The 13998-nt window shown below is 43.5% G+C and overlaps 1 protein-coding gene across 4 annotated transcripts in view; it reads left to right on the top strand.

Annotated features, from left to right (window-relative positions):
• LOC124127095 (AP-4 complex subunit epsilon-1-like) overlaps positions 1-13998 on the top strand; it is a 125220-nt gene that overhangs the window by 76717 nt on the left and 34505 nt on the right. For all 4 annotated transcript variants that reach the window (XM_048400682.1, XM_048400683.1, XM_048400681.1 and 1 more), the window contains one exon: positions 710-819. In XM_048400682.1, the coding sequence (XP_048256639.1) occupies positions 710-819 (110 nt within the window). The remainder of the gene's footprint in view (positions 1-709; positions 820-13998) is intronic.

The raw sequence follows: 13998 nt of genomic DNA, 5'->3' as shown, positions 1-13998 counted from the left end.
TTGAGTGGCAGGAGGCTAAGATGTGTGGCAGGAGGCTTAGATATGTGTCAGAATCCTCAGTTGTGTTACAGGAGGCTCTGATGTATGGCAGGAGGCTCAGTTATTTAGCAGAAGGCTCAGTTGTGTGGCAGAATCCTCAGTTGTTTGACAGAATCCTCAGTTGTGTGGCAGGAGGCTAAGTTGTGTGGCTGAATCCTCAGTTGTGTGGCAGAATCCTCAGTTGTGTGGTGAGCTCCTCAGTTGTGTGGCAGGAGGCTCAGTTGTGTGGCTGAATCCTCAGTTGTGTGGCAGAATCCTCAGTTGTGTGGCAGAATCCTCAGTTGTGTGGCTGAATCCTCAGTTGTGTGACAGAATCCCCAGTTGTGTGGCAGGAGGCTCAGTTATTTACCAGAAGGCTCAGTTGTGTGGCAGAATCCTCAGTTGTGTGGCAGAATCCTCAGTTGTGTGGCAGGAGGCTCAGTTGTGTGGCAGGAGGCTCAGTTGTGTGGCAGAATCCTCAGTTGTGTGGCAGGAGGCTCAGTTGTGTGGCAGAATCCTCAGTTGTGTGGCAGAATCCTCATTTGAGTGGCAGAATCCTCAGTTGTGTGGCAGAATCCTCATTTGAGTGGCAGAATCCTCAGTTGTGTGGCAGGAGGCTCAGTTGTGTCGTTTGAGGCTCTCACTCTCTCATTCTGCAAAATAATAATAATTCTGCAAATCTATGTTTCAGAACTACATCTAAAGGAGAACAAAGAATTTGAGGAGTTTCTTGTCCAGAGTTACCTACCTTGCTTGGAGAATGCCGAATGTCCAACAGCATTGTTGCACCTGGCTGTTTGGGTAGGAGATCAGTCATCTCCAACATTTATAGTTATATTGTATGGAGAGTCCAACAACCTTGTCAGCCTGGCTGCTTGGGTAGGAGATCAGTCATCTCCAACATTTATAGTTATATTGTATGGAGAGTCCAACAACCTTGTCAGCCTGGCTGCTTGGGTAGGAGATCAGTCATCTCCAACATTTATAGTTATATTGTATGGAGAGTCCAACAACCTTGTCAACCTGGCTGCTTGGGTAGGAGATCAGTCATCTCCAACATTTATAGTTATATTGTATGGAGAGTCCAACAACCTTGTCAACCTGGCTGCTAGGGTAGGAGATCAGTCATCTCCAACATTTATAGTTATATTGTATGGAGAGTCCAACAACCTTGTCAACCTGGCTGCTTTGGTAGGAGATCAGTCATCTCCAACATTTGTAGTTATATTGTATGGAGAGTCCAACAGCATTGTTGCACCTGCCTGTTTGGGTAGGAGATCAGTCATCTCCAACATTTATAGTTATATTGTATGGAGAGTCCAACAACCGTGTCAACCTGGCTGCTAGGGTAGGAGATCAGTCATCTCCAACATTTGTAGTTATATTGTATGGAGAGTCCAACAGCATTGTTGCACCTGCCTGTTTGGGGATCAGTCATCTCCAACATTTATAGTTATATTGTATGGAGAGTCCAACAACCTTGTCAGCCTGGCTGCTTGGGTAGGAGATCAGTCATCTCCAACATTTGTAGTTATATTGTATGGAGAGTCCAACAACCGTGTCAGCCTGGCTGCTTGGGTAGGAGATCAGTCATCTCCAACATTTATAGTTATATTGTATGGAGAGTCCAACAACCTTGTCAGCCTGGCTGCTTGGGTAGGAGATCAGTCATCTCCAACATTTATAGTTATATTGTATGGAGAGTCCAACAACCTTGTCAGCCTGGCTGCTTGGGTAGGAGATCAGTCATCTCCAACATTTATAGTTATATTGTATGGAGAGTCCAACAACCTTGTCAACCTGGCTGCTTGGGTAGGAGATCAATCATCTCCAACATTTATAGTTATATTGTATGGAGAGTCCAACAACCTTGTCAGCCTGGCTGCTTGGGTAGGAGATCAGTCATCTCCAACATTTATAGTTATATTGTATGGAGTGTCCAACAACCTTGTCAGCCTGGCTGCTTGGGTAGGAGATCAGTCATCTCCAACATTTGTAGTTATATTGTATGGAGAGTCCAACAACCTTGTCAACCTGGCTGCTTGGGTAGGAGATCAGTCATCTCCAACATTTATAGTTATATTGTATGGAGAGTCCAACAACCTTGTCAACCTGGCTGCTAGGGTAGGAGATCAGTCATCTCCAACATTTATAGTTATATTGTATGGAGAGTCCAACAACCTTGTCAATCTGGCTGCTTTGGTAGGAGATCAGTCATCTCCAACATTTGTAGTTATATTGTATGGAGAGTCCAACAGCATTGTTGCACCTGCCTGTTTGGGTAGGAGATCAGTCATCTCCAACATTTATAGTTATATTGTATGGAGAGTCCAACAACCGTGTCAACCTGGCTGCTAGGGTAGGAGATCGGTCATCTCCAACATTTATAGTTATATTGTATGGAGAGTCCAACAACCTTGTCAACCTGGCTGCTAGGGTAGGAGATCAGTCATCTCCAACATTTATAGTTATATTGTATGGAGAGTCCAACAACCTTGTCAACCTGGCTGCTTTGGTAGGAGATCAGTCATCTCCAACATTTGTAGTTATATTGTATGGAGAGTCCAACAGCATTGTTGCACCTGCCTGTTTGGGTAGGAGATCAGTCATCTCCAACATTTATAGTTATATTGTATGGAGAGTCCAACAACCGTGTCAACCTGGCTGCTAGGGTAGGAGATCAGTCATCTCCAACATTTGTAGTTATATTGTATGGAGAGTCCAACAGCATTGTTGCACCTGCCTGTTTGGGGATCAGTCATCTCCAACATTTATAGTTATATTGTATGGAGAGTCCAACAACCTTGTCAGCCTGGCTGCTTGGGTAGGAGATCAGTCATCTCCAACATTTGTAGTTATATTGTATGGAGAGTCCAACAACCGTGTCAGCCTGGCTGCTTGGGTAGGAGATCAGTCATCTCCAACATTTATAGTTATATTGTATGGAGAGTCCAACAACCTTGTCAGCCTGGCTGCTTGGGTAGGAGATCAGTCATCTCCAACATTTATAGTTATATTGTATGGAGAGTCCAACAACCTTGTCAGCCTGGCTGCTTGGGTAGGAGATCAGTCATCTCCAACATTTATAGTTATATTGTATGGAGAGTCCAACAACCTTGTCAACCTGGCTGCTTGGGTAGGAGATCAGTCATCTCCAACATTTATAGTTATATTGTATGGAGAGTCCAACAACCTTGTCAGCCTGGCTGCTTGTTTAGGAGATCAGTCATCTCCAACATTTATAGTTATATTGTATGGAGAGTCCAACAACCGTGTCAGCCTGGCTGCTTGGGTAGGAGATCAGTCATCTCCAACATTTGTAGTTATATTGTATGGAGAGTCCAACAACCGTGTCAGCCTGGCTGCTTGGGTAGGAGATCAGTCATCTCCAACATTTATAGTTATATTGTATGGAGAGTCCAACAACCTTGTCAGCCTGGCTGCTTGGGTAGGAGATCAGTCATCTCCAACATTTATAGTTATATTGTATGGAGAGTCCAACAACCTTGTCAGCCTGGCTGCTTGGGTAGGAGATCAGTCATCTCCAACATTTATAGTTATATTGTATGGAGAGTCCAACAGCATTGTTGCACCTGCCTGTTTGGGTAGGAGATCAGTCATCTCCAACATTTATAGTTATATTGTATGGAGAGTCCAACAACCTTGTCAACCTGGCTGCTAGGGTAGGAGATCAGTCATCTCCAACATTTGTAGTTATATTGTATGGAGAGTCCAACAGCATTGTTGCACCTGCCTGTTTGGGGATCAGTCATCTCCAACATTTATAGTTATATTGTATGGAGAGTCCAACAACCTTGTCAGCCTGGCTGCTTGGGTAGGAGATCAGTCATCTCCAACATTTGTAGTTATATTGTATGGAGAGTCCAACAACTGTGTCAGCCTGGCTGCTTGGGTAGGAGATCAGTCATCTCCAACATTTATAGTTATATTGTATGGAGAGTCCAACAACCTTGTCAGCCTGGCTGCTTTGGTAGGAGATCAGTCATCTCCAACATTTATAGTTATATTGTATGGAGAGTCCAACAACCTTGTCAGCCTGGCTGCTTGGGTAGGAGATCAGTCATCTCCAACATTTATAGTTATATTGTATGGAGAGTCCAACAACCTTGTCAACCTGGCTGTTAGGGTAGGAGATCAGTCATCTCCAACATTTATAGTTATATTGTATGGAGAGTCCAACAACCTTGTCAACCTGGCTGCTTTGGTAGGAGATCAGTCATCTCCAACATTTGTAGTTATATTGTATGGAGAGTCCAACAACCTTGTCAACCTGGCTGCTTGGGTAGGAGATCAGTCATCTCTAACATTTGTAGTTATATTGTATGGAGAGTCCAACAACCTTGTCAACCTGGCTGCTTTGGTAGGAGATCAGTCATCTCCAACATTTGTAGTTATATTTTATGGAGAGTCCAACAACCTTGTCAACCTGGCTGCTTGGGTAGGAGATCAGTCATCTCCAACATTTGTAGTTATATTGTATGGAGAGTCTAACTTTGCCTTGACAGGCGGTATAATGGGCCCAATTCTTTCAATTAGCTGGTCATGTCATGCCCTGTGCATACACTATTTTGCACAAACGTTTGGTAAAAATAAATTCATTCAAAATGTCTTATATATACATGTCTCAATCTATAAAACTTGCTTAGAGCCTTATGCCAAGAAGGCGGTGGCTCATGGGCCAGTCTGGTGATTCTGACCTCCGAATTCTGTACGTCTCCAATTAATTGTTATGGGCCGAACCAGCCTGACCCTTAATTTGGTAGATAGTTATAGCTTTCCGCGTCAAATTTGCAGCTTGGAGATCCACTGCAGCATAAGACTGTCCTTGTTGACACTCCACGGTGGGTGGGGAAAAGGAGTGCAGAAGTATTTTCCTTCTGAGCATGGCTTCCCATCAACCTGGTTCAAAAAGACGACACATCAAATCTGATGAAACTACAATGCCCACTAGATCTGACTATTGGCCACGTATCTTGGTAATCAAAGCTTTAGACAAAGAATCAATCAAATTGAATCCATTTGCAATCTCCAAAGGTATCACTGGTATCTGCGGAGAGGTTACAAATGTCGCCAAGCTTCATTCTGGCTCTCTCCTTGTAGAATGTGCACAGAGACAACAATCTGTCAGTCTGCTCAAATTAAAAGAGTTTGTCAATATCAAGGTTGTTGTCTCAGTGCACAAGACACTGAACTCAAGTAAGGTAATTGTCCGTGGCAGAGCATGCTGCCTGTCTGGCATTACCTAAGACGATATAACAGTCGGAACAACAGTCGGTCACAGCGGTCAAACGATTTTCTTTCAAGAAGGATGTTGTGGTCGAACCAACCAACACCTACCTCTTTACTTTCGCCTGAACGACTATCCCCCAAGCCATTAAAGCTGGATATTGTAGCATTGAAGTGGAGGTGTATATCCCCAATCCACTCCAGTGCTACACCTGCCAAGCAGGGATAAAAGTCCTGCCATGCCTCTGCTGTTTGTTACCGTAGCGGCGACAAACACCAGGCCACTGACTGCAGCAAGGATGTGAATTGTTCAAACTGCGGTGGGAACCACATGGCATCTTCCAAATCCTGTCGTGTGGAAACGTGAGTCCCAGATTATGAAATTAAAGACCGAACAAAATGTCTCATACCACAAAGCAAAGAAGAGGGTTGAAGATCTTACTACAACCACCTCCACTATCTCTTACTCTCCTGCTGTCTCTTGTGCTCCAGTTACCACTGCCCCTATTGACTGCCAGACTGATGTGACATGGGTCAAGTCTGTTCAGCCTTTCCCAACTGCCTCTGCACCTTCGTCAGTAATACCTTCGTCTGTGACACATTCGTCTGTGACTCCTTTGTCTGTGACTCTTTCATTTGTGACACCTTCATCTGTGACTCCTTCATCTGTGACTCCATCTGTGACACCTTCGTCTGTGACACCTTCGTCTGTGACACCTTCATCTGTGACACCTTCATCTGTGACACCTTCATCTGTGACACCTTCGTCTGTGACACCTTCGTCTGTGACACCTTCGTCTGTAACAACTTCGTCTGTGACACATTCGTCTGTAACAACTTCGTCTGTGACACATTCGTCTGTGACTCCTTTGTCTGTGACTCCTTCATCTGTGACTCCTTCGTCTGTGACACCTTCGTCTGTGACTCCATCTGTGACACCTTCATCTGTGACACCTTCATCTGTGACACCTTCGTCTGTGACACCTTCGTCTGTGACTCCATCTGTGACACCTTCATCTGTGACACCTTCGTCTGTGACACCTTCATCTGTGACACCTTCGTCTGTGACACCTTCATCTGTGACACCTTCATCTGTGACACCTTCGTCTGTGTCACCATCGTCTGTAACAACTTCATCTGTGACACTTTCGTCTGTGACACCTTCATCTGTGACACCTTCGTCTGTGACACCTCGTCTGTTTCACCTTCGCCTGTGACTCCTTCGCCTGTGACACCTTCGTCTGTGACTCCTTCGTCTGTGACACCTTTGTCTGTGACTCCTTCGTCTGTGACACCTTCGTCTGTGACACCTTCGCCCGTGACTCCTTCGCCTGTCACACCTTCGTCTGTGACACCTTCGTCTGTGACTCCTTCGTCTGTGACACCTTTGTCTGTGAAACCTCCCAAATAAAAAAAATATTGAGTCTCAGACACCTAAACCGACACCTGAACCAGAACCAGAAATCATTGGACTTTCAAAAAGAGAAGAAATTATTGAAACAAATGCAGCATAAAGAGCAGCTGCAAACACCACCACCACCAAAGGCCACCTCTCCTGATGAGGTACCAGCAGAGGTCGATAACTCCTGTGTTCCTCTGGACATGGAGGTAACCAAGAATCCACAACACAACACATAGATCGATATGATATCCGTCCGTACAGTTCTTGCCACTCATTTTCCCCTGCTGGTGATAAAGCTGCAGGAGGTTCTTCTATCCTGGTGAAACATGGCTTAATCCATAGCCCTGTTCCACTCAACACTACTCTACAAGCTGTTGCTGTCTGTGTTACTTTCAACATTGTGTTTACACTGTGTTCACTGTATCTTCCACCTTCGTCAACCACCCGTCAATCAGATCTTCAGACTTTGTACGATTAGCTCCCGAAGCTCTGTATTATCATGGGTGATTTAAAAGGTCATAATCCCCTATGGGGGAGTACTGATACAAATAATTAGGGAAAAGTCCTTGAAGATTTTATCTCAAACAATGCTTTATGCATCTTCAATGATGGTAATACCACCTATCTGCATCCTGCCACTGGCACATACTCTGCCCTTGACCTTTCACTGACAGATTCAAATATTTTAAATGAATTTGAATGGTCGGTCCATGATGACCTTTGTGGAAGTGACCATTTTCCAACAATACTTACAACTATTAATCCCACCGTGGTCTAGAAGTAGAGCGGAAGGTCCGGGGTTCAATCCCCTGACGCGTCATGCCAAAAGACGTTAAAAGATTGTACGTGTTGTTACCCTGACTGGCGCTCGGCATTAAGGGGTTAAAACAAGGACTGGTCGGCTTGGAGTCAGTATACTGTGTCTGAATGGGGTATTCATGTTAAACTGCGGCATGGTATCTCAGTGAGCTAGCACTATAAATCGGCATCAGTTCGGACTAGTACAAGCAGCCACACACACACACTTGCATGCACATCGCTATATAAGTGCAATAATCTTGGCCGCGAAGTTAAACCCAATTTCACCTCACCTACAAGTATTTATCCGTTTGACAAACCGCCTTCAACAGGGTGGAACTTTACAAAGGCCAATAGGTCTTTATTCCAAACACTATGTACTGAAAAACTAAAACCTGACAGTTTCAGGAATGTTCCTGATCCTATACAATTTCTTTCAGATTTATTAAATGCTATTGGAGACAAAAGCATCCTTAATTCCTCTCCAAACCCTCATATATGTAATCCCATTATCATGTGATGATAATTGTAAACAAGCTAAAAAAAATAAGAAGAAAGCTGAGAAATATTTTAGTCGACATCCCATCGTCCACAACCTGAATCACATTAGGATCATGGGCGACATAGCGAGACATACTTTTAAACAAAATAAACATCAATTCAGGAGGAACTATGTATCCAATCAATTCCTGCACACCCATGTCCAAGGTTTTGGAACGTGATTCAAAAGATTATTAAAAAGAATTTTGAATAAAATTAATGAAATAAGTTACAAACATAAGTCCAGATATACAAAGAACACTTTTTATAGCCAGACAGTGTAATTACATGAATAATTTGCGAACTTCAGTATGGATTTGTTGACATGGTATTTCCGGTGTTACGTGCTCACAGTAATGTTTTTCCATGGGGGAAAAAACATGAAAACTCATTAATTCGTGTATAATGCGCACCCCCTTCTACACAGCTGTGGTTTTTTTTTAAAAAGTGCGCACTATACTCAAGAAAATACGGTAAGTGCAAAGGATCAAAATCTGGAGTTCACCATCTCAAAGATGGTCATACATTTTTGACAACTAAATCTGAAATTGACAACAAACTTGGTGACACTGCTGCAAATCATTCCTCATCATCCGACTATAACCCTCAATTTCAGACCTTTCAAAAAACGCAGGAAAAGAAAAACAGAAAGTTTAACTCGGATAATGGTGAGGACTATTATGAAACATTTTCACTCCACGAATTACATACTGCCCTAGGGCAATCTCATGACAGCATGACCCGACAACGTCCACTATCAGCTTCTAAAAACACTTGCCCGATTCATGTTTGGAAACTTAAGTTAATACATTTAATGAAATATTGACAACCGGAAATGTCCCTCCTTTGTGGCACAATGCTGTTATCATACCAATACCAAAGCCAGGACGGGATCATGCAGATCCATCCAACTACCATCCAATATCATTAACTAGCTGTGTTTGTAAAACCATGAAGCACATGGTCTACAATCGATTAGTCTGGTACCTGGAATAACCTCCAGAGTGACATCCAGTGTGGTTTATAAAAAAAACAGAAGTACCATTGACCATTTGGTGCGTTTGGAATCATTTATTAAAAATTCCATTGTAAACAAACAACATACTATATAGATCTTTTTCGACCTAGAGAAGGCATATGATACAACGTGGAAACATGGTATTTTAAAAAAGTTGTGTGAATTTGGATTAAAGGGCAGATTACCTCAGATCATATCTAAATTTTTAGCAGACAACTTCAAGTACGAGTGGGCTCTACCCTCTCTGATCAATTCGTTCAAGATCAGGGCATCCCTCAAGGCAGCATACTAATATATGTCACACTTTCAGCATCAAAATTAAAAGTCTTACTGAAGTATGAAAAAATAGTGGTTCACAGTTCACTGTTTGTGGACGATTTCAACATTTCTTGTTGTGGTAAGAAGATAAATACAATAGAAAGACAGCCACAGCTCTGTCCTAACTAAATTAAAAAATGGGCCAACGAAAATGGCTTAAAATTTTCTAAATGCAAGACAAACTGTATTCACTTTTGTCATAAATATATACTCACATGCAAAAGAAACGCAAGTCGAGTATGCAGTATACATGTTATTTATTGTCAACAGTAAAGACAAGAAGTACTAATAGGGCAAGATTGACAAAAATTTGACTGAAGACAGTTTAATGGATTAAAAAGGCAGATGACATAATTGTTTTTTTCAAATGTTAAGGGCTTACACAGTTTCGGGCCAATACACAAAATGTCAGTCAATACCTGGTGTGACCCCCCATTAGCATTGATCACTGCCACACATCTCCTGTACTTTGAGTGGATCAGACGATTTGTCGAGGCCCTAAGGATCCTCCTGCACACACCCAGAGCAGCTGTGGGTAGTTCATCGGCAGTTGTAGGGACTGGGCGCACATTGTGCAGACGCCTTTGAACCTCATCCCACAAGTTTTCTATGGGGTTCAGATCAGGGCTGAGGACTGGCCACGGTAGAGCACGGATGTTGTTGCAGAAAGGCCATGGTAGCTCTGGCAACATGGGGACGAGCGTTGTCCTACTGGAAAATGTGTTGTTGATGTTGTGCAAAAAATGGAACAACGTGGGGTCTGATCACATGGTCGATATACCGCTGAGCAGTGACACCGTGTCCCCGACCTTGACCAACATTCAGAAAGCACATTGGTCCAAGTCTCGCATTAAGTTCAATCCCTGCCCTTATCATGACGCTAGGTCCACCCCATGGATACCTTTCCACAACGTTTCTGTGAGCGAAACAATCACCTCGACGCCGTCAAATTCTGACTCTTCCGTCTGCATGGGAGACACAAAAGCGACTTTCATCAGAGAAGATGACACGCCTCCACTCACGATGAAGCCAATTGCGATGACCCTGTGCCCACTGAAGTCATGCTTGTCGATGCAGTGGTTGGAGAACAGGACGATGTGCTGGTCGGCAACATCTGAGGTTGTTGGAACGAAGAGGTCGCATCACAGTGTCCCGGCTAATGTGTCAATTATGTGTTCCTATTGTCTGTCGAGCACTTTCACTTGCAGTTAGGAATGGATGTCGCTGGTGTTGACGGGTCATCTGCCGATCTTGTCGAGGTGTGGTGACCCTAGCACGGCCGCTCCGAGGAAGGTCATCTGTGGTCAGTGTAGCATTGTATCGATGCAGGAGACGGTAAATTGTGGTTATGTTAATGTTGAAATGATGCGCAACATCTTGGACAGACTCTCCAGCTTCCAAACGTCCGATAGCCTGGTTTCTCTGAATTGGAGTTAGGCGTGGCATTGTTGACCAAGGAGTGGTAGGCCCAAGAATCGTCACAGTTTTATACACACTACAGTTTGTGACAGTTCGTGCATTTTCGAGTTCGCGAGAAATGGGTGCATGATACCCACATATTCATTGAAATGGTGCGTTTTAGCCATTCGTTTTTTATGTTGCGTTTTTACTCGGGGCTTCCAAAATGCAACCAAAAATATTGATGACACCATCAGGCTTCACTAGTACTACATGCTAAAACTCGTATCAATTTATGGTTCCGTGTTTGATACCTGTTTGCTTAAAACCACTTGCATTTCTTTTGTGTGTGAGTATATTTCTCACAAGGATCCAGATTTATTTTTAGATGGTACTCCAATCAAGGTAGTAGAGGAGGCTGGGCCTCATATTTGACCGTCATCTCACAATCTTACTACACATCAAATATCTAAAGGCAAAGTCCCTGAAGGCCCTCGACTTGTTAAAAGTTGTTTAAAATTCCGAGTGGGGAGGGGATCAGACAACCCTTTTTCACTTGTACTGATCGTTAATACGCTCCAAACTAGACTATGGTTCCATTAAAAAGCAATTTAGAAAATAAGACACAATACACCATCTAAGGCTCTGTCTTGCAGCTTTTAGGACCTCTCCCGAGGACAGTTTGTATAAGGAGGATGATGAACCTTCTCTTGAACAGTGAATAAATCAAATCCAGCACACAGTTGCGTTTTTTCACCTCAATTGGAAAACCAGTTTCTGAATCTGTCCAACTTGGTTCCACCACTTGAAATAAAAATTCAACCACACATCACTGCAGCTGAAATAGATCTAAATACTGTAAATCCTGAAATTAACGCGAGTGTGAGTTAAATGCGAAAAATGCGAATGTTCTATGCTTGCATTATTAAACATCGCATTTATATCAATAATAAGACATATTGAATAACAGATATACCAATTTAGACATACGCTGAAAACAAACAACTATGTATTCCATGTCACTGGTTTTTTAGCGGCACATGTAAGAAGTATATAAACAATGTCATTCAAACACTAATTACATCCTGTGAATTGTCACTTCTGGGGTCAAGACAAGAGTTCTACTCACTTATGTTATCACTGATCACACCTGCACGTCCAGACAGACACCACCCACGCAATATCGTGTCTTTGTTCTTTGCGACTGCATCAAAGGCCGACACGATCCAGCGCGCTGTGTTGTTTTAGCGGAGGTACTCTACTGAGTGCTAATAAGCAGTGCTATTTTGTGTGTGATTGGATCAATGAAAGGTTGGATTAAGGTGAGGATTCTCCTGCAAACATGACAGAGGACATTTTCTTTATATATAAATCCACTGATGCTTAAGAGGAGGGGGTATCGCATTCACATGGAATCGCATTTTTGGCTATGGGCCATTAATTTCCCGATTTACAGTATTATATCACCCTTCCCACTTCTGTCTTCTCTCCCTGGCAGATGGTGAAGCCAGAAGTAGACCTCACTCTATCTCAGCTAAAAAAGTTAGAATCAAATCCTTTAGTATATCAACAATCATATAACCAATTATGATCAAAATATAATTCTCACAAATCCATTTTTACAGACGGTGCAAGTGCCACCATCATTGGATCCAGAACTGTCTCCTCAAGAATCCCAAATAGTAGTTCAGTCTTCACTGCTAAGGCCAAAGCTATATTAACAGCTTTGACTTATATTAAACATCAAAAACAATCTAAAATTTCATCATCTTCTCTTACTCGTTGTCTTGCCTTCAGGCACTTAAAATTGTCTCACCATATCACCCTATTATCCTAGACATTTTAGAACTATATAGTGATCTTTCTACTGGCCAATGTGACATCGTCTTTGCTGGTTGCCGATTACATGTAGGCATAACAGGTAACTCGAAAGCTGATGCTGCAGCTGGCGCAGCTCTTGACAAACCGTTTTCTCCACTACTGATCCCGTACAGCGATTTCAGACCAACTATCAAAAGTTATACTCGGGATCTTATACAAAAAAGGTGGGACACCCAGTTAGGAATCAATAACCTTCATGAATTTAAACCAACAATCGGTCATGCCTACTTGGGTTGTCAGTCAAGACATGACAAGGTCTTTTTTTGACGAGGTCATTTAATGAAGATGTCGTATTGGTCACAGTATCTGTTTATCCATAAATATATGCTTGAGACTGATGAGGACGAACCTCCTAAGTGTTTCCCTTGTGATGAAAGGTTCACCGTCAAGCATATATTGCTTAACCGTGTGGACTTTGCAGTCACAAGGGATTAACATTGTCAAACAGTAAATCTGAAAGATCTTTTTTCCTGCGTTAGCAGGCATCAAATTCTCAGCTACTTTTAAAATATGTATGTGAATAATTAATTGCTTGTTTTTAAATTTGGTGTGATGCTATTGTCAACTGACATTATTAAAGGCTCTGTCCAGGAGGTTAAAGTACTGTAAGATAATTGTCCCCCCATCTGTGTAACACGTAATTCCTATCACAGTCAATGTAACTACCATCAACCAGTATGATCCCCAGCAAGGTGGCGTAGCGAGGTGGCCCAGCGAGGTGGCCTAGCGAGGTGGCCCAGCGAGGTGGCATAGCGAGGTGGCCCAGCGAGGTGGCCCAGCGAGGTGGCCTAGCGAGGTGGCCCAGCGAGGTGGCCCAGCCAGGTGGCCCAGCGAGGTGGCCCAGCGAGGTGGCATAGCATGGTGGCGTAGCGAGGTGGCGTAGCGAGGTGGCCCAGCGAGGTGGCCCAGCGAGGTGGCCCAGCGAGGTGGCGTAGCGAGGTGGCGTAGCGAGGTGGCCCAGAGCGGTGGCGTAGCGAGGTGGCCCAGCGAGGTGGCGTAGCGAGGTGGCCCAGCGAGGTGGCGTAGCGAGGTGGCCCAGCGAGGTGGCGTAGCGAGGTGGCATAGCGAGGTGGCCCAGCGAGGTGGCCTAGCGAGGTGGCCTAGCTTTGGTTACTGGTGGCCTGTAGCCCGTGTTTTAAAACTCTGTAAATGATATTGTTATGTCCAAATATATTTGATAAAAAAATTTGAAATATAACTTTGTATTCATGAATAAATTGTGTATATATCAACTTTGTCTCGTCGCTATATGGCTGAAATAATGCCGATGCGACAATGAATTTTAACTGACTCACTCACCATGTGTGAAGCACATTTCTGGTGTCCCCCTCCGAGATATTGCGTGAAGAAGCGCTCACTCACTGACTTCATTGATAAT

This window comes from Haliotis rufescens, unplaced genomic scaffold, assembly GCF_023055435.1.
Source record: "Haliotis rufescens isolate VD_foot unplaced genomic scaffold, xgHalRufe1.0.p SCAF_2, whole genome shotgun sequence".
NCBI classification, from domain to species: domain Eukaryota; kingdom Metazoa; phylum Mollusca; class Gastropoda; order Lepetellida; family Haliotidae; genus Haliotis; species Haliotis rufescens.
This window is presented reverse-complemented; position numbering and strand designations above follow the sequence as displayed.